This window comes from Pleurodeles waltl, chromosome 6, assembly GCF_031143425.1.
Source record: "Pleurodeles waltl isolate 20211129_DDA chromosome 6, aPleWal1.hap1.20221129, whole genome shotgun sequence".
In the NCBI taxonomy this organism is placed as follows: Eukaryota; Metazoa; Chordata; class Amphibia; order Caudata; family Salamandridae; genus Pleurodeles; species Pleurodeles waltl.
This window is the reverse complement of record NC_090445.1, coordinates 51,398,773-51,417,160: the sequence shown is the minus strand read 5'-3', so window position 1 is coordinate 51,417,160 and position 18,388 is coordinate 51,398,773. Positions and strand designations below refer to the sequence as shown.

General features: G+C 49.1%; 1 protein-coding gene across 2 annotated transcripts in view; it reads right to left on the bottom strand.

The window, feature by feature from the left end:
* Positions 1 to 18,388, bottom strand: part of LOC138299175 (proteasome subunit beta type-7-like) — an 89,770-nt gene that overhangs the window by 52,119 nt on the left and 19,263 nt on the right. The window contains exon 1 of one of the 2 annotated variants that reach the window (XM_069237265.1): positions 14,668 to 15,578. The exons of the other annotated variant lie outside the window; for it this stretch is intronic. Within the exon in view, the coding sequence (XP_069093366.1) occupies positions 14,668 to 14,732 (65 nt within the window). The 5' untranslated portion in view covers positions 14,733 to 15,578. Of the gene's footprint in view, positions 1 to 14,667; positions 15,579 to 18,388 lie in introns of those variants that run through there. 2 annotated transcript variants of the gene reach the window in all.

Here is an 18,388-nt window from a genome sequence, read left to right as displayed (position 1 = left end):
TAATCGTATATATGTAGTCTTGTAAATGTGTGTGTACATATGTGTGTGTGTGTGTGTGTGTATATATATATATATATATATATATATATATATAAATAAACACACACACACACACATGTATGGGCACACATTCACAAAGCTACGCAAAAAAACGGGACATGGCAGATACAAAAGTGAGTGTAAAGTCTTTAGTCATTCTTTTATGGCTGACCTGTCCCGGTTTTTCCTTCTCAAAATCTGGTCATCCTATCCCTCTGTCAGTGGCGCTCCTACAGGGCACGGAAAAAACACCCCTGTGCAAGAATGGATAAAGCTAAAAGCACTTCTCCTACAGGACAATGGGACCTGTCCCCATGGTAACCGTATCCAGGCTTTTTATGAATACATTGTGTAACACCGGAGACGACGTCTCTGAGAAAGAAGAAGGAACCTGTTGACCTTCGCCGATCTGTGGCCCACCCTCCTTAACTTCGCATGTCTTTCTTCTATCCCCCTTTCCCCCTCCCCGCATGTGTCCTCACCCCCTTCACTTTATCACTGCAGACCTCCCAATCCTCCTTCATTCCTCCCCGCTTGGCCTAGCTGCAGTAGCCAGAGATGGCACGTGGCCTATGTCAAGCGCACGCCTTCAGCAGCCCTGCTGAGGGCCACACATCAAGGGTTAGGCTAACGCATTATACGCATCAAGGGGTAGTCTAAGGCATTTGGTATCTTTCCCCCATCACCGCAGGGACCCGAAATTGTAACACTGTCGGAGAAATCAGGGTGTTCGATCTCACAGTGTCTTACAGAGTGCTAGAAAGCTACTGATGTGTTTAGCTCCTCCACTGGCCTATTAAAAGTAATTTGCACTGGAAACTGTTCAGATAGCGGAGCTCCATATCCTCATTGGCAGCAGTGTGGACGAATAAACTGCTGGAATCTGCTCCTGATAACCACTTCTGTATCATGAGAGAGAAGTCTGTACCTGGACTGGAGACACACAGGGAGACGGCGCACTCCAGCGCACTGGCCCAGCCAGGTGCCAAGATGAGCACTGAGGCAGAGGTACCTGACCCTTCTCTGCTAGTCAGCATGATTCACATCTCGGAGTAGGAACCATGATGATAAGAAGTAAGCACTCTTGGCAGCCCTGGGCCTGGCTGGCACCTGTTGTAATGTGGCGGCACGCACCACACCCTGCCCGGACTTGACTTGAAGCTAATAGCCTGTAGGGCATTTTCAGTGAGTGTGGTTTTATAGCCAACAGGCCATGTCAAAAGCAAAACTACAAGCCAGAATGCAATGTGATATTCTCTATAAAGGTCAGCAAGGGGTGAAGGTATCACGTAAGATGGGAGGGGAGCTGCTTTCCACTGGGAACAGGAGCTGATTAGGGTGCGACTCTTGCCAGGCCATCATGTAAAGCTGCACACATGTTAACTTCATAAAACTGATCTCATCACATGGACATAATTGTTTTGGGTTTTTTTGCACTGGCAAAATGGATCACTCAGCTTCAGTTCGAACCAAGGTGAACACTACCTGACATCTGCAAGATTTCTGGGGGTTGCTGCAAGAGGGGGCATGGGGGATGGAGAAAACAAAGAAAAAAACCACAGTTTCGACCATTCCCTCTGCCGCCACCTGCCGCCTCGCTCCTGTTCTAATGGTGTCCCAACATTTACTGGGGCACCAGCACAGGCTTCACATGCAATCCTGGTGCTGCTCTCATGCTAAGCTAGTATGAGAGCAGTGTCTGGATTGGTCTGAGTGGCTTGGACTGCAGCTCAGACACTGCCCTGGAGTCTGTGCATTTTCTCCAGCCTGGCTGTACAACATACCTGGGCTGGTGAAACCTAAGTCTGCATGGGTGTTTGCCAGGCCTAAGACGGCCATCCAAACACACATGTGCACTCAGTGCACTCCACTCTTGCTAACCCCCTTGCCCCCCCAACCTCCCTGCGCATGCTGGCTGAGCCAGCAGCACAAAAACAAAATAATATTAAAATATTGTTTTATTTTTCTGCTGCTGGCTCCTAGCCAGGGGGGTGGCGCTCCTCTGCCATTTCAGAGGAGCCGCCCCCTTTCACATGTTATCATCCGCTCACCATGATACCCTGAAGTGGTGCCCAGGCGATGGAGTCACCAGCAACTGTGTGAGCGTTTTGTAGCCACGGGGTGGCAGCAGAGGATGGTGATACAGCGACAGCTGCATGGAACTCTCGACCGCGCCCTGTGATGGAGGCACTGACAATGGGTGTGGTCGAGGGGCAGGACAATGCCGCTGTCCCCGGGCACTGGAGAATGCAGCGGCCTCTCACACTAGCCCAGCAGGGAAGAAAGGAGCAGCCATCATGCGGATGATGATGCCAGTGGCACCCCAGGCTCTAGCCCCAGATGCCGCTGAGTAGGGGTGCAGAGCTCAGCACTGCGACAGGGGTCTCCGAGGCCTCAGATGAGCGAGGGGCCTTTCGGAGTCCCAGGGGTAAGTCATACTATTGTTCCTAACAGACCCAGTCCTGTGGAGAAAGCAATTCCTCCTGGTTCTGGTGAACCAGAGGATTGATAGGGACCCGTGCCCACTAACTCCACAGTAAAGAACATTTGGCGCACCTGGGCCCCTCACCTCTGCCCCACAGGGATTGATCGGTCCTCATCCCCAATATCATCTGGACCGCAGGGGAAAGTGGGTCCTAGGACAGTATAGAGAAACACAGACCTGCTGTTGGGCAGCACATATGGCACCAAGTGGTCCGGTGAGTTTTGTTCCGCCCACCTGCCCCCTTGCCACGTGTGGTGACTGCATGACCTGCTTCTGTGAAATTCAGCAGACGAGCCCGAAATCTGGGATCGAGGTCTCACCGCACACGACTCATACCATTTACGTAATCCGCCTGGGCTCCAGCTGATGCTCCTCTGGAGAGAACACCAGGTTTTAGAGGGCACAGGTTCCCCACTGCCTAACTCCACCTACGTCTCCCCCCAAAAAACACGCACAAAGGATTGTGCATCCAACACAAGGAGGATGTCATTGAAGGGCCCCGCGAGGCAAGGATTGCCAGAGAGGAGACAGCCATGTCCCTGACAAAGGAAGATCAATGGCCAGCCTCAAAAACTGCAAGGTGGAACTGTGGGAGAACCTCAAGTCAGATAATATGACAGAGCTGAATGGCCTAAGTTCTGATCTCGGTGAAAACAATCGCCACGCTCATGTCAGATGTGGAAGTGGTGAGAGCAAGGATTGTTGAGGTGGAAACCAACCTCGAGGCTCTGAAGGGCATGAGCCACAAGCTCCTGGACACTTGCACAGCTCTTCATGCCCAAAATGATGTACTTATGAGAAGGGTCGAAGACCTGAAAAATTGATCTTGGAGAGACAACATTCAAATCAGGGGTCTTTGTGAGGGGTTTAGACCTTGAGCGCTTTGTCTTGGAACTTTTTTCATTGTAAACTGGCGCTAGCCCCGCCTCGATCAAGCTAGACAGAGTTTAGTGCACGGGCCCCACCAAATAGAGGGATCAGCCAGACCCCGGCATGTGTTGGCCAAGTTGCATGTGTTTGGGATAAAGGAGCAGGTCCTACAGGCTGCAAGATCCTGTGCATACTGTTCCAGGACATTGCCAGGGCAATGCTCCTCAGACGGCAGCAGTTCAGGCCAATCACAGATCGCCTGCACCAAAATAAAATCAGGTATAAATGCCTCAGACCTGGCAATGGAGGGACAAGTACTTGGAATTACATTGGCAGTGCAGAAGGCTGGGATACAAAACCTAGGGTTCCTCCCGGGGTTCACGCACCCAGTCCAGAAGGGCTTCATTAAACAATGCCAAACACATGATAACCTCAAGAGGGGGATCAACCTGGTCGAAAAGGCAAACAAGAAAGCAACACCCACTGTGTTGGTCACTTTAGATGCAAAAAAAAGCATTCGACCAGGTGGACTGGCACTTCGTAGCCTGAGTAATGGAGACTGATGTGGGCGCTGGCGGGGTACCAGGAGTCGTCAGCCAAAAATCACTCTAAATGGGGGCACCACGCCAACCTTCCCACTGAGAAGGAGAGCCCGTCAGGGATATCCCCACCAGCTCTCCTTTTCGTGCTATGCAAAGAGCTATTTGGGCTCCTGCAAAAAGGCCTTATATTTGGGACAGAGGAATACAAAATAATGCTGTTCGCAGATGACATTCTGCTGGTTCTACTGAACCCGAGCAGGTCGCTCCCGAAGCTTCGCACACACCTAGATCAGTTCCAACAAGCATCTGGTTTTAAAATCAACATGACTAAATCAGAAATATTAAATCTTGCTCTCCCGGGAGCCAACATTGCCCGACTCCAGCCCCTACAGCCATTCTGCTGGGCATGTACCTGTATTTCTTAACTTGGAGTGCAGAACTCACTGCCCCTAAATGACCGCTACTGGTTAAATTATGTCTCGTTACTGACCGAAATACGTAATGATTGGCAGAGATGGGGCACATTCCTAGTTTCATGTTTGGGCAGAGTGACAGCAATTACAATCAACATATTACCTAGACTACTATTTCTCTACAAGGCTTTCTCTACCAGGGTTCCAGACTCCTTTTTCAGGTGCTAAAAAGCACCTTCTGAACTATATCTGGGGAGGCAGGAAACCGTGTGTCCTGTGCCAATCTCTGCAGACCAAGAGAGAGGGGTGGACTGCAGTTACTGGATGCCCGCTTGTATTGCATTGCCGCTCACCTCTGGGCCCTTGCAAACTGTCGTGTACGGGAATCAGACAAAGCCTAGGTGCCCATGGATAGGACCCCTTTTGTGGGACTTGATCTGGAAACCTAAACATCACAGACTGCCAAATCTTGACCTCAGCACCCAACAACCACCAGTTTGATGATCTGGGACAACACAGGAGGCTCTACATGACTACGTACTACTGATCCACTTTAACCAGGAGTTCACCCCCACATTAATCCCAGGGCTGTTTGATTCATGGTGCCGGGGTTACTGCCTCATTCTCCAGGATTTTGTATACCAAAAGTGGCATGATATCCTTTAACGACTGCAAGTATGCCTAGCTATGACACTGGGTGACATCTGACCTTGATAGCGGTGGCCCAAAGGGACCTAACACAGATAGAAAACTTTGTTCGACTCAACAGGGGGCACCCAAGAGGCTCTCGCCACAATATACCAAATACTCCTGAAGGCCTGGCTTCCTTCTGCCCATCCTTACGTACACGTGTGGACCACTCTCACAGGCCACAGATACACCCAGCGCCAGTGGATCCGTATTTGGGGAGATCTAAACAAGTATTCCATGGCATATTAAGTTAAGGAGCACACTATAAAGCTGCTATACGACTGGTACATGCATCCCGCCAAGCTGCACAAATATTACCTGACAGCCCCCTGTGCAGGAGGGAATGCGGGGAACAGGAAGACTTACTCCACAAATGATGGACATGCCCCAAATTCAGGGGTTCTGAAAGGAGGTATTTTCAAGAGTTCTTCAGATACTAGGCTGCCCTTGTGAGAGAATTTACCCCTAGTATCCTCGTGGATGGGATCACGAGATCCCCACAAATAATAAAAATCTGAAAAATGTGTTATTTTTTTCAAACCAATTTTTACTTGATTTTCTGAATGTTATAACATTTAAAAATCAAACAGCAATGTAATGGGAAGGCATTCAGTATAGGCATGAGGCATTATACTCAGTATTACATAGTTATGTGTGGATTCAAGAGTAGTTCACCCAGTGTGTCCTCCATCATGACATGGGCAGTGTTACAATCTTGACAATACCGGATGTCCGCTGGCATGTCAGCTGATAAGAGTATGGGAAGGGGGTGGGCTGGTTCAACATGAGAAAGCCGTGAGTTCGGCCCCTCTGCTGCTTGGGCGCTATCTGAGGCGCGGTGAGCATCTTGGGGACTCGTGTGAAGTATGCTGCTTCCAATATTAGAAAGAAAGTTCCAAAAGGGAGAAAAAGTAGAAAACTGAACCCAAGAAAAGGGCGCAGAGGAACTTGGACAACTGTCAAACGACTATGTTGCGTGAAAGTGGTGTTGACAACCTGATGGGGTCGGACTGGCTGAGGGGGGTAAGAAGATTTACTGGGGGAGGAAAAGATGGGAGAAAGGAGGCACTGCATCAGCAGTCAAATTGAAATCTGACAAATATGTTATATGGGCCTGCCAATGGCCAGCGAAGGTGACGGTTGCAGCTGCCTGAAGGAAACAAGCACTGTTAAAGCCAATAGGTCTTGTCTAAGCAAGAGCTATTAGCCATGTTCTACACCAGCGTGGCTACTGTTCAGGATGGCTAAAAGTTAGTGGCTTAGATAAGAGTTGTATGTAGTGCTGTAGAGTGGAATGGGGAACAGTGGCGTAGAGTGTCATGGAGTGGCACAGTGTCGTGATTTGGCGTGGCATAGAGTGAAGTTCCTCAGGGTGGCATATAGTGGCGTAGATTAGATTAGAGTGCATTCGTATAGAGTGGCATAGATTGCAGAGGCATAGAATTTAGCGGCGTACAATGCAGCATCGTAGAATGCAATGGCGTAGATTAGAGTGCTGCATAGTAGAGTGCAAGGGTGTAGAGTGCAGAGGAGTGTTGTGGTGCAGAATGGAGTGATGTAGAGCAGAGTGGCATAGAGTGCAGTAGTGCATAGTACAGTGGCATAGAGTGCAGTGGCACAGAGCGGCGAAGATTTGAGTGATGTAGAGTACAGTAAAGTATAGTGCCATAGAGTGCAGTGGCATAGTATGGAGTGATGTAGAGTGCAGTGGTGTAAAGTGCATTGGCATAGAATGCAGTAGAATAGAGTAGGATGTCATAGAGTTCAGTGGCTTAGAATGCTGTGTTGCAGAGTAGAGTGGCATAGAGTGCTAGAGTGCAGTGGTGTTGAGTGGAGAGAAGTGGTGTAGAGTGGGGTAACGTGCAGTGGCATTGAATACAGTGGTGCAGCACAGAGTGGGGTACGGTGGAGTGGCGTAGAGTGGACTGATGTAGAGTGTTGCAGAGTATAGTGGCGTAGGGGTTGGAGGGGCACATCATTCAGTGGCGTACAAAGCAGCATTGTAGAATGTAGTGGCTTATGTTAGAGTGGTGCATAGTACAGTGCAGTGGCATAGAGTGCAGTGGCATAGAGTGGCATAGAATCCTGTGGCTTGGACTGCAGTGTTGTAGAGTAGAGTAACAGAGTGCAGTGGCGTAGAGTGGTGCAGAGTAGAATATAGTGACATAGAGTGATGTGCTGTATCCAGAGAGCACTGCTGCCCCACCTGAGAGCTTTGAACTTCTAATCGTTTCGCTGGCACTAGTGGTGAAGCTGTCTTTACATGGATTTGACTTAATGACGCATCCTTGATTGCATCCTTGGAGAGAGAATCTAGGCCAACACCAGCCAGGTAACGGCTGGCTGGTCTATGGAGTTGGGTGGGACATGGGTATTCCTCATGGGGGTAACGGTTCTTTTTTCCTTTTGAGTGATATTTCTGCCTGAAACTACCCTAACCGTGTACCTCATTAGATGAGCAACAAGCATATTACCAGGCAGATGATTTATACTATGTTTTTGTCTGAAAATTAATAAAAATTGCTTAACACACTGATAAAAGCAAACCTTCAAAGTAAAGAGAGTAAAGTGTTCTTAGCTAAAAAAAATAATTCAGAAATGGTTACAAGTATCACGCATGACCTGGGGCCATGTGGCAGATATAACCCAGTTTGAACTCCTCCCCACCTCGCCAACCCTCACTTGCCCTATTCGCTCTACAGTCACCTTCTCACTGCACTTCACCAACAGGCATCTGGTCCAATCTGGGTTGGATCTGAATAGCTCCAAGACCTGTAGCTGCTATGTCTGGTGCTAATAGCCTATCCATGCCTGTGTTTGCTGTGGAAACAGAGAAGACAGAACTACAAGTCACATAATGCAGGAGGTAGAGAATGTGGGCAGGATGAACTCCTCACAACTACCATAGTGTAGCTTTACTGGCTGGCTGAACATCACCTAAGAAGTTGATCCGGTTATTAATCTGCAGTGATGCACTGGGAGCGGCAAACCATTTCTTTAAATGGGACGGGGCTGTGGAGTGCCTGTCTCAAGAGGCAGATACACCTCATGAGAATAATGACTGGAAGAAAGCAGTACATGAGGAAGTAACTGACTTAACTATCATCTATGACATGAAAGTAAGCGACAAATTCAGGTTTCAATTACTGATTACAGCAAGAACGGCGCAAAGTCTGTTCAATACCTGTTTATGTCTCCTCTACCACGTAGTGCCTGACCTGTATCAAGAACTTATAGCGGGCTTAGAGTCCACCCCTTTGTTGGCTTTTTATCAGTTTATATTTCCTTGCTTTTATTCAATATCTTTCCTTGTCTACATTATACCATTTTGTGTTTGCCTCTCCTTTGAAGCACAGCCTGTTTACTATCTGACCTGTATCTTTTTCTTTTCAGTGCTCACTTTTAGAGAGCTACTTTTTTTCTTTTTCTTTAAACACTCCATGAGAGTGCATGTATTTTCTAGCTCTCTCCCATGTGTGCTTCTCCCACAGCCAAATGCCCACCCCCGTGCTCTGTGTTGCTCTCTCCCTTATGTGTTGCACCCTTTCCTATAAGCTTAATCTCCTCACCCATTCTTCCCCCCACTGATCATACTACTGACATGTACTGCTTTTCGCCTCCTTACGTAACTAGGCTCCCCGCCGCTTCTCCAGTGCTTCCCCACCTCTTGGGGGCATTTAAAAAAAAAATGCAGCATAAAAAAGGTAAAGTTCCATTTTTTTAGGGGTCTGTATGCTAACATTTTTTATTTAACAATGTAAGTGGCGTCTGCTATCTTAGCTTGGGCAATTAAAAAAGACAAACAGGAAATGGTGCCTGTTTGCTTCTTTCTTCAACTAGTTGCCCTTAGTGCAATCCACGTGCCTATTATAATGAGTGTGATTACAGGGCGATAAAGGCACTGCTGGGATTTTGGTCACATTCTATTGCTGTATCTGCATGTGTGCAATTTATACTTCCATGCTTCCTCCGGTCTTAAATCAGATTATTTGTGCCACCACTGAAATGATGAAAAGGCAAGGCTGGTCTTTCTTCCTTTGGGTGAAACCACATTTGGCGACTCACCCATTCATCCTATTTAACTGTTTGTGTGTTGAAAAAAAAGGGAATGGTAGGGAGGAATATTAGGGGAGAAAGGAGACCCATGAGTAGAAAAGCAGTCAAAATGCAGAAACGGGGGCAGGAAGCCTCCTTTGGAACCATGACTGAAGAGGACTGCTGTAGGCCGCTCTGGCGCCCCTCAGCGGGTCTGCGCCCTGGGCGTGGGCCCAGCTCGCACATGCTAATGGATGGCCCTGCTGCAAGGAATGTTCTTTTGACTGTAGCCATGGAGAAAGGAAAGAAATACTATTATCAAAATGACATACATATTTATTAGCTGGGGTGGCTCCTCAGCTATGCTGGAGCAGCGTTTCCCCCCTCCTCCACCCCCTCCAGCAGCAGCAGGAGCTGCAAACCTTTAGAAATAAAACGATAATAAACGGTGGAGGGGTCATGGGGTGACAAGCAGTGAGGGGAGTGCACAGAGGACTCACCTCAGTGTGCATGTATGTTTGGTCGGCCATCTCGGGCTGGACAAACACACATGCACAAGGGCCCTCGCCAACTCGGCACTGTGTTGTCAAGTTAGAGAGAGCCGTCCCAGACTCCCAGTCTGCGTTGGAGCACCCAGCCAGGGCACTCCACCCAATCATAACGCTGCTGTGAGCAGTGTCATGATTGGCTCAGGGCAGGCTGGGAGCCTGTGCCTGGAGTGTGGTGCGGTGACCAGGTAAGTTTAATTTTTTTATATATATATATATATTTATTTTTGTTTTGCCCCCCCCGCCCCCGCCACTTTGTCCAGTCGCCAGCCCAAGTGTTTATTAGGCTGTCAAACATTTGGTAATTTCCATCTGTGTGTAAATCCAATTTAACGTCAAAGACTGGGTACTTTCTTCATTTTCTTTTGCGTACTTTTAGGAACGAATGTGAGCCAACTTCTTTTTGCTGTTTTGTATCTATCTAATTTACCATTTTGTGGTCCTGGAAATACCCCCTGTTTGGTATTTTGTTATACAGCACATAGTTATCGCTGACGGTTAATAATAAATCCAGAGTGGGAGCAGTCTGATTCGTGGGTCTATGGGCGTAACACTCCTTTTATGAGTAAAAGAACGAAGGTGAAGGGTTTGTTGCGAGTGCAAATTGATAGGCAGTGTGCCATCGTCTACTTGTCAGAATGGGCACTGCTTTTCACTGCAGCATAAAAGTTATCTGCACTGGAAAGGTGCCCGTATTTCAGTACAAATAGTGCTTTGTTCTGCTTAGAATCACTTTGCATTAACTGATGGGTATTAATTGGCAGATTAGTGCAAGCACCCATACTTTTTGAACTACTAAATTAGCAAGACTGGGGTTTGTGTCAAAACATAAATCTCTTTGAAGCAGGAACTAATAGGAAGACATGTTTTAATTTCTGCATATATTCCACATGTATGTGCGCTGCATTTTACAGCACAAGTACGTCTGTAATGTTTATAAATGTGTCTAGGCATAGGATTTTGTACTGGAATGGCATGCGCACACACACACAAAAACACACACACACATTCTCAATCTCTTTCTTACACTCTCTCTCTCTGCACCATGGTGCAAAGGTTGTGCATGGTGACCGACAGCGGTTTCAGCACCAGGAGTAGTGAGCGGCAGCATGCCAATTTTAATAAATATATCTCTGTGCTGCTTTCTCCCACTTGCGCAACTCAGTGCAGTAATGTGTTGTGCGTAAAAATAAATCTTGACCTTAGTATCCCTTCCTTCACAAAAACAATCCTGCCTCTAATGCAGACACAGTGCAAGGGTACCGAGGCAGCACACATTGTGTCAGCGCTAGGAGACAGCAGAAATGCACCATATATTAGTCGATATGGCGCATTTCTGTTGCCTCACTTTGAGGCAATGCAGCAACTTTGCCTGCTGCCCTGTGTTGCGTAAGAAATTAGTAGATAGTCCCCAGAGCCTTTACACAGCGCTGTGATTCGTGTACCAAGACCCCTGTGGTTATCTGGGCGTTGTTCGCAGCTGTGAGTTGTACATCCCAACTCCTCATGGCCGTTTCTAGGAAACTGGAGGTGACCTGCATCATTTGCGTTACACAGTTTAGAGCCGACAAGCAGCCGTTTCTTGGCACAGACAACTGCCTCAAGGGCTACTGGCTGTGGGGGGGAGCACTGGTTGTGCATTCTGATGACCTCTAAATCAATTAATCTTCACAGGCATCAGTTCATCAAAATGCCCCTGATGGCGGAAGTGACATCACAGACTCTTTCACTTCCGATAACATCACCGGGTAAGCCCCGTGACCCCGTAGCAAGACTCCTACGGCGTTGTTTGTTTTCCTGTCCTTCTGCTATCTTTATGGCCCTGACAAGAGGGGAAGAAAAGGGCAAGGATGGCTAACATTTGATATCTCTGTGTGCCAATTAGTAGCTTCTATGCGCTTCGGTGGATTTCAAATGCATTTTCAATTTCATGGTAGAACATTGGCCTGTACTCTGAGCTCACCAATTTTTGTGGTCTGACCTGATCTCATGCTCGGTTCCAGGGTACCCCAGTCTAACAGCAAGTGAGGTTGCTTTATCACACTGCGCGTACTTTGAGAGTTTTGCTTGCTTCCCTCACGCATCTTGATGGCCAACCCAGGTGTTTTCATGGCCCCCTAAGATTAAGAATCCTAGAGCCAGAATTGGCCAGCAGGGCCACTGCCAAGACAAGCCAAGCATGCTTCAGAACCAGCTGGTACCAACTCTGAGAGATGCTATGTTAGGACAGGCGCTGAGTGGATCCAAGAGGACTCAAAGGCTGGACCACCAGATGTTAGACCCTGTCTTGCAGCTTCATGCAGATTTCCCCAAGACCCTCTGTGTCATGAAATCAGCCACTGCGAGATGCACAGGGGTCTGTGTGGAGTTGCCAGTCCCACCAGCTCATGGTGTGTGTAGGCAATGCATAGCAGGTCACCGCTCTGGCTACCAACACTGTGGGCAAGTTGGGACCGCCAAGAGAGGGAAAATCTAGATCGCCACATGGGAACAGGAACCTCCTAGGATTGCCACCTGGCCGGTATTTTACTGGTCTGGATTTTTATGTCTTTACCAGTAAAAAATATTGGGACAAGCAGTGAAATCCAGTGGTACCAAATCATGCATTGTGCATTCGTCTCCAGCAGGCCTCGTCATAGTCTCATTTTTATGTCTAATATAAAAGAGGAAATGATCCCCTTCCCATAAAGGGAGCAACAACCTACTTCTCTTCCCAATACTACAATCACTGAGCCACTTTCATGTCTCTTGTCTACAAAGAGAAAGAGTTAACTTATCTTGGGTTTGTACAGGAAAGAGCAACCTGGGGGACATCAGCTTCCTAGTTGGAGGTTCAGGGACCCTTTTATTCTGCAAATGTGTAAGACAGCAACCTGGGGGGGGTTCATTCTACATGTGCACATCCACGAAATCCATTGTGAGCGAAGTGATTATGGTGAGTTTGGTGCAAAAATGCTGTCGGTGGCATTATATTACAGTGGTGGAAACACTTGGATACATTTCACTTGAGGGGTGTTTGTTTTACGTGTTTCTATTGTTTATGTCCCTCTCAGGTGTTGGTTGAGCATACATTACTCTCAATGCTGTGGTATACATGACTGCGAAATGGCTGCAACAAGGAAGCAAATGAGAAAGTCATGTTTTTTTTACTAGTGGCAATTCATTACACTGAGTTTTTTTCTCCTTGTACAGTGGTTTAGTACACGCCCACCTTCCAAGTTGATGGTTCAGTTTAAGTTTCCTATGTTCAAATAGATAAGTAGATTGTTTTCTCCATTTACGGAAGAGTGGATAACCTTTCTACTATGGAAAAAATTAGACTATGAATGGGTCTGTGGGAAGAGATGAACTCATTGGGAAATGACTGTGACTATGAAGAAAAAACTCAGATTAATGAAATTACTGGTGAGTAGTTAAAATATTGTTTCCCTTGTGAAATATAAACCCAAAACAGAAAACACTTCAAGAAATCATGTCTAAATTATTTGCAAATGATCATTAGAGAACACAGAGCAATAAATATCATTGTGCAAAAGAGTACTACGAAGTATACACAAATTAATTTTATACCTACAAAAACGTGGTTGTTCCAGTACAGCAAAACGTAAACAAACGACTGGCACGTTTTACTGAAAAAGATGACAACCTTAGACCCTCACCAGGCAGGGGCAGAATTCCCCAGCGGCTGCCGCGTGCTACATGTGGGCCAATTCAGTAAAAAAAACTTAGCCACTTATATAGGGGATCCCGAGAAGATCATAGAGGGTACCCCACACCTGCTGCCAGTAGGGTACACTTCCGTGCCTATACTTTCAGGGAGGGCCGGTCTTTGCCATGGCTGAGCAGAGCCCACTCCTGGGCACCATCTTTCAAAGGGGCGTTGAAACTGACAGGTGAACACAAAAGGGGGGCCCATTGTTCCCTCTTTTTACTCATCTGCAGTTGTGAAGCTGGAAAGGCCACACCCTCTGCAAGCCAGCATCAAACATCACCAGGCAAGCCCTGGCCTTTAACCCTGAAGGGAATGAGGAAGGCCAATAAGTACCGAGGCCTGGAGGCTGACTGCACAGAGATGGGTTACACCTGGAGTCAGACTGAAAGAGAAGCTGAGGATGGAGATGGTTGGAGAGTCCTCTTGATGGCCTACACCCCGGGAGGGGTAGTAGGCATTGGTAAGCACCAGTGAGGGTGCCAAATTATTCGGTACCACCCCTGGGTGTGAAATTATTTGGTACCTTTGCAAAGGTAAGTCCTGCTGTCAGGCAGGGAGGGAAGGTGACTCTCCACATCTTGGAGGTGAAGGGCAAGGAGAGAGAGAAGTGTAGGTTAATGTTTATATGTATTGACAAGTGTCTGTAACCCGCTTTCAAGAGGGTTCATTTTCCTTAATATGACCTGCACCCTGCTTCACCCAGCCAGATTTGTGTGGGACACTACAAGATGGAGGACTTGTGGGTCGGTAACTATGGGGGAACAATTGTGGTTGTAGGTAGGGTTCTTGTCCCCGCAGGAAATCAACACAGACTAGGAAACATGTGAGATCCTGTGCAGGCTTACTCCAAACTACACCCAGACAGTAAAAATGCCCCCGAGCATTAAAAATAACACAGTCTCTCGATTCTGCCTATGTATATATTTTAGGGTGCACTGCAATATCAGGAGAGTCCCAGAGCCTTTGTGGGGGGACAGGGGGCGACGCTCCTCCGCCGCTGGTTGGTGTGAACATCATAAACCATGGATCCTCATGGGGGGGTCTCGAATTGACCAGGGATGGTCCCCTATATTCAGAGGCACCAGCAAAGTCTGTGGTTTGCAGTGAACAAGGGCTCTCCCTGCCCCCACCCTGGTTTGTTGTGAGGATCCCTGAGGATTCTCCCATGAGGGCCTTTGACTCCTCCAACCCTCACAGGAGATGGTCGTGTCCCTGAGGTGAAGCCCTCCCTCAGGGCACTGGTGGAGGTCATGTGCTCCTAAGGCTGGAGGCAACCACAATTTTAGGATGTAAAGCCACTCAGTTCTGTCCATCTCAGTACTAGAGGTCTCACCTGAGACAGTTCTCGAAGCTGAAGCCGCCTCCGTGGGGCGTGAGTGAGACCCCTTTGGCGAGCATGGTGGGGCACACGAACCTTCGGTCACCAGCACTGATGGACAGCCAAGTCGACAACCAGATTACTTGGTGCCTACAGGATTGTCTCGTCTTCTTCTCTCTACCTTGATCTGTTGTCTAATTTATCTTCCTTCCTGTCGACTCTCTTCCTCCCAGATGTCTATTCGCCTGTCTTTGTTTGTCTCTTATACTCTGTCTGATTGTCTTTTCTATGTTTTTTCTTTGTCTTAGTATCTCATCATGTGTCTCTCTGGTTCTTCTTAGTTAAGTTTCACCTCTCTCTCTTGGTTAGTCTCACATATCCTCTCTTCGTCACTATCTGCACCGTTCTCTCTTCCCTTGTCTCCCTTCGCCTGTCTCTTCACCTTCTGTTTGTTCACCTGGTCTCTGTCTTTCCTCTGTCTCCCTGCGCTAGTGTCTCTCCGTCAGCCTCTTTCTGCTCAGGGTTTCTTTCTTCCTCTGTCTCTTTCTCTGTGCTCTGGGCCGGCCCTCGTCTGTCTCTCCACTTTCTGTTTCTTTACCCGGACTCTAGCTGTTTTTCCTCGGTCTCTTTTGCTCCCTATCAGCCTCCTCTCAAGTTTTGTCTCCGTCTCTGATCTCTGGACCGGTCTCCCTTCGTCTGTCTCGTCGCCTACTCTTTCTTCACCTGGTTTCGGTCTTTCCTCAGTCTCCCTGCGCTTGTCTCTGGCAGTCTCTTCTAAGTCTTTGTCTCTGCCTCTTCCTCTGTCGGTGCCCCTGCCCTGATCTCTCGCTCGGTCTCTTTCCGCCTGTCTCTTCGCCTGGTCTCTCCTCGGTCTCTCTTCTCCGTCTCTGCTTCCTTTCACCTCGTCTGCTGCCTCCCCGGTCCCCCACCCCGTCTGCTGTTGTCTCTTTCACTTTCGGTTTGCGGTCACACGTCTTTTTGGCTCGGCTCCATGGCACTGCCCAAAGGGGATTTTCGTTCTTCTTGTAAAGCATGTGCCTTCTCTCCCCTCACACCGACTAGCTTTTAACTCTTTAGAGCAGCCCGCCATGCAGTGCTTAATTTGAGCTGGTGAGGGGGCACCAGCACTTATTTTTGAGGGACGGTATTTGTTTTTCTACATCAGGCAGTTACTGGGAACAAATTACATAAATGGGAAAGACGGAGCAAAGAAAGACAGAAAAACGCCACAATGGGAGAACGACGAAAGCTGCAAGAGTGCGCGGAAGGGGCAGGGAGTGGCTGTAAATGGATTAAAGAGGCCCGAGATGGCTGTCGCTGCCTCAGTATTCTGTGCTCGCACATTTAAATGCATTAGGCGCGTGTTTCAGAGGAGAGCTTTGGGCACCGCACGTTTTATTTACAAATTAACCACTGCCGCCATGCGTCCTCACACCCCACAGGTTTTATCATTTTAGAGCAGGCCGCATGTGGCCTTCTCCCCTCACACCCACTCATTAGCAGTACTCGCCTCACGGACAGACAGCAGGTAGCTTGGATACCAGGGGTTCAGCTCCAAGGGAGGAAAATGACCCCTTGACTCTGATGAGGTAGTAAAACATAGCAATTATGAGGGTTAAATGGAGCCCTCACTGCTCTGGGTGCCATTGCACCTGCTGCACCCATTGTAGCTACTTCCTGTGTACAGAGCCACACAGCAGACGGCTGCAGGAGGGGGGTGATGTGTATTGCTGAAAAAGGCGAGGAGTCCCACACTCAGCGACTCCAGGCTCTGCCAGTACTACAGACTCACGAGTCCCACGCTCAGTGACTCCAGGCTGAGCTCTGCCAGTACTACAGCCTCATGAGTCCCACACTCAGCTACTCCAGGCTCTGCCAGTACTAGAGACTCATGAGTCCCACACTCAGCGACTCCAGGCTCTGCCAGTACTACAGACTCATGAGTCCCACACTCAGCGACTCCAAGCTCTGCCAGTACTACAGACTCATGAGTCCCACGCTCAGTGACTCCAGGCTGAGCTCTGCCATGAGTCCCACACTCAATGACTCCAGGCTGAGCTCTGCCAGTACTACAGACTCATGAGTCCCACAGTGTCTCCAGGCTGAGCTCTGCCAGTACTACAGTCTAATGAGTCCCACACTCAGTGACTCCAGGCTCAGCTCTGCCATGAGTCACACACTCAGTGACTCCAGGCTTAGCTCTGCTAGTACTACAGACTCATGAGTCCCATACTCAGTGGCTCCAGACTGAGCTCTGCCAGTACTACAGGCTCATGAGTCCCACACCCAGCGAATCTAGGCCAGGCTCTGCCAGTACTAGAGGCTATGAGTCTCACACTCAGTGAGTCCAGACTGAGCTCTGCCATGAGTCCCACACTCAGTGACTCCAGGCTCAGCTCTTCCATGAGTCCCAAACTCAGTGACTCCAGGCTCAGCTCTGCCAGTACTACAGACTCATGAGTCCCATGCTCAGTGACTCCAGGCTCAGCTCTGCCAGTACTACAGGCTCATGAGTCCCACACTCAGTGAGTCCAGGCTCAGCTCTGCCAGTACTACACACTATGTCACTCTAAGCTGAGCTCTGTCACTACTACAGACTTATGCTTCCCACAGCCAGTGACTTTAAGCCGAGCTCTGCCAGGACTACACACTATGGTGGTCATTCTGACCCTGGCGGTCTTTGACCGCCAGGGCGGAGGACCGCGGGAGCACCGCCGACAGGCCGGCGGTGCTCCAATGGGGATTCCGACCGCGGCGGTAAAGCCGCGGTCGGACCGGCACCATTGGCGGGGTCCCGCCAGCGTACCGCCGCCCCATTGAATCCTCCGCGGCGGCGCAGCTTGCTGCACCGCCGCGGGGATTCCGACCCCCCCTACCGCCATCCAGATCCCGGCGGTCGGACCGCCGGGATCCGGATGGCGGTAGGGGGGGTCGCGGGGCCCCTGGGGGCCCCTGCAGTGCCCATGCCACTGGCATGGGCATTGCAGGGGCCCCCGTAAGAGGGCCCCTACATGTATTTCACTGTCTGCTGCGCAGACAGTGAAATACGCGACGGGTGCAACTGCACCCGTCGCACAGCTTCCACTCCGCCGGCTCGATTCCGAGCCGGCTTCATCGTGGAAGCCTCTTTCCCGCTGGGCTGGCTGGCGGTCTGAAGGCGACCGCCCGCCAGCCCAGCGGGAAAGTCAGAATTACCGCCGCGGTCTTTCGACCGCGGAACGGTAACCTGACGGCGGGACTTTGGCGGGCGGCCTCCGCCGCCCGCCAAGGTCAGAATGAGGGCCTATGTGACTCTAATCCGAGCTCTGCAGGTACTACAGACTATGTGACTCTATAGTGAGCTCTGCCAGTACTACAAACTATGTGACTCTAAGCTGAGCTCTGCCAGTACTACACACTACGTGACTCTAAGCCGAGCCCTGCATGTACTATACACTATGTGACTCTAAGCCGAGCTCTGCCAGTACTACACACTATGTGACTCTAAGCCGAGGTCTGCCAGTACTACACACTATGGCCCGTATTTATACTTTTTTAGCACCACATTTGCGCCGCTTTTTGACGTAAAAGCGGCTCAAACGTACAAAATACAATTGTATTTTGTGAGTTTGCGCCGCTTTTGCGTTAAAACATGACGCAAATGCAGCGCTAAAAAAAGTATAAATACGGGCCTATGTGACTCTAAGCCGAGCTCTGCCAGTACTACACACTACATGACTCAAAGCCGAGCTCTGCC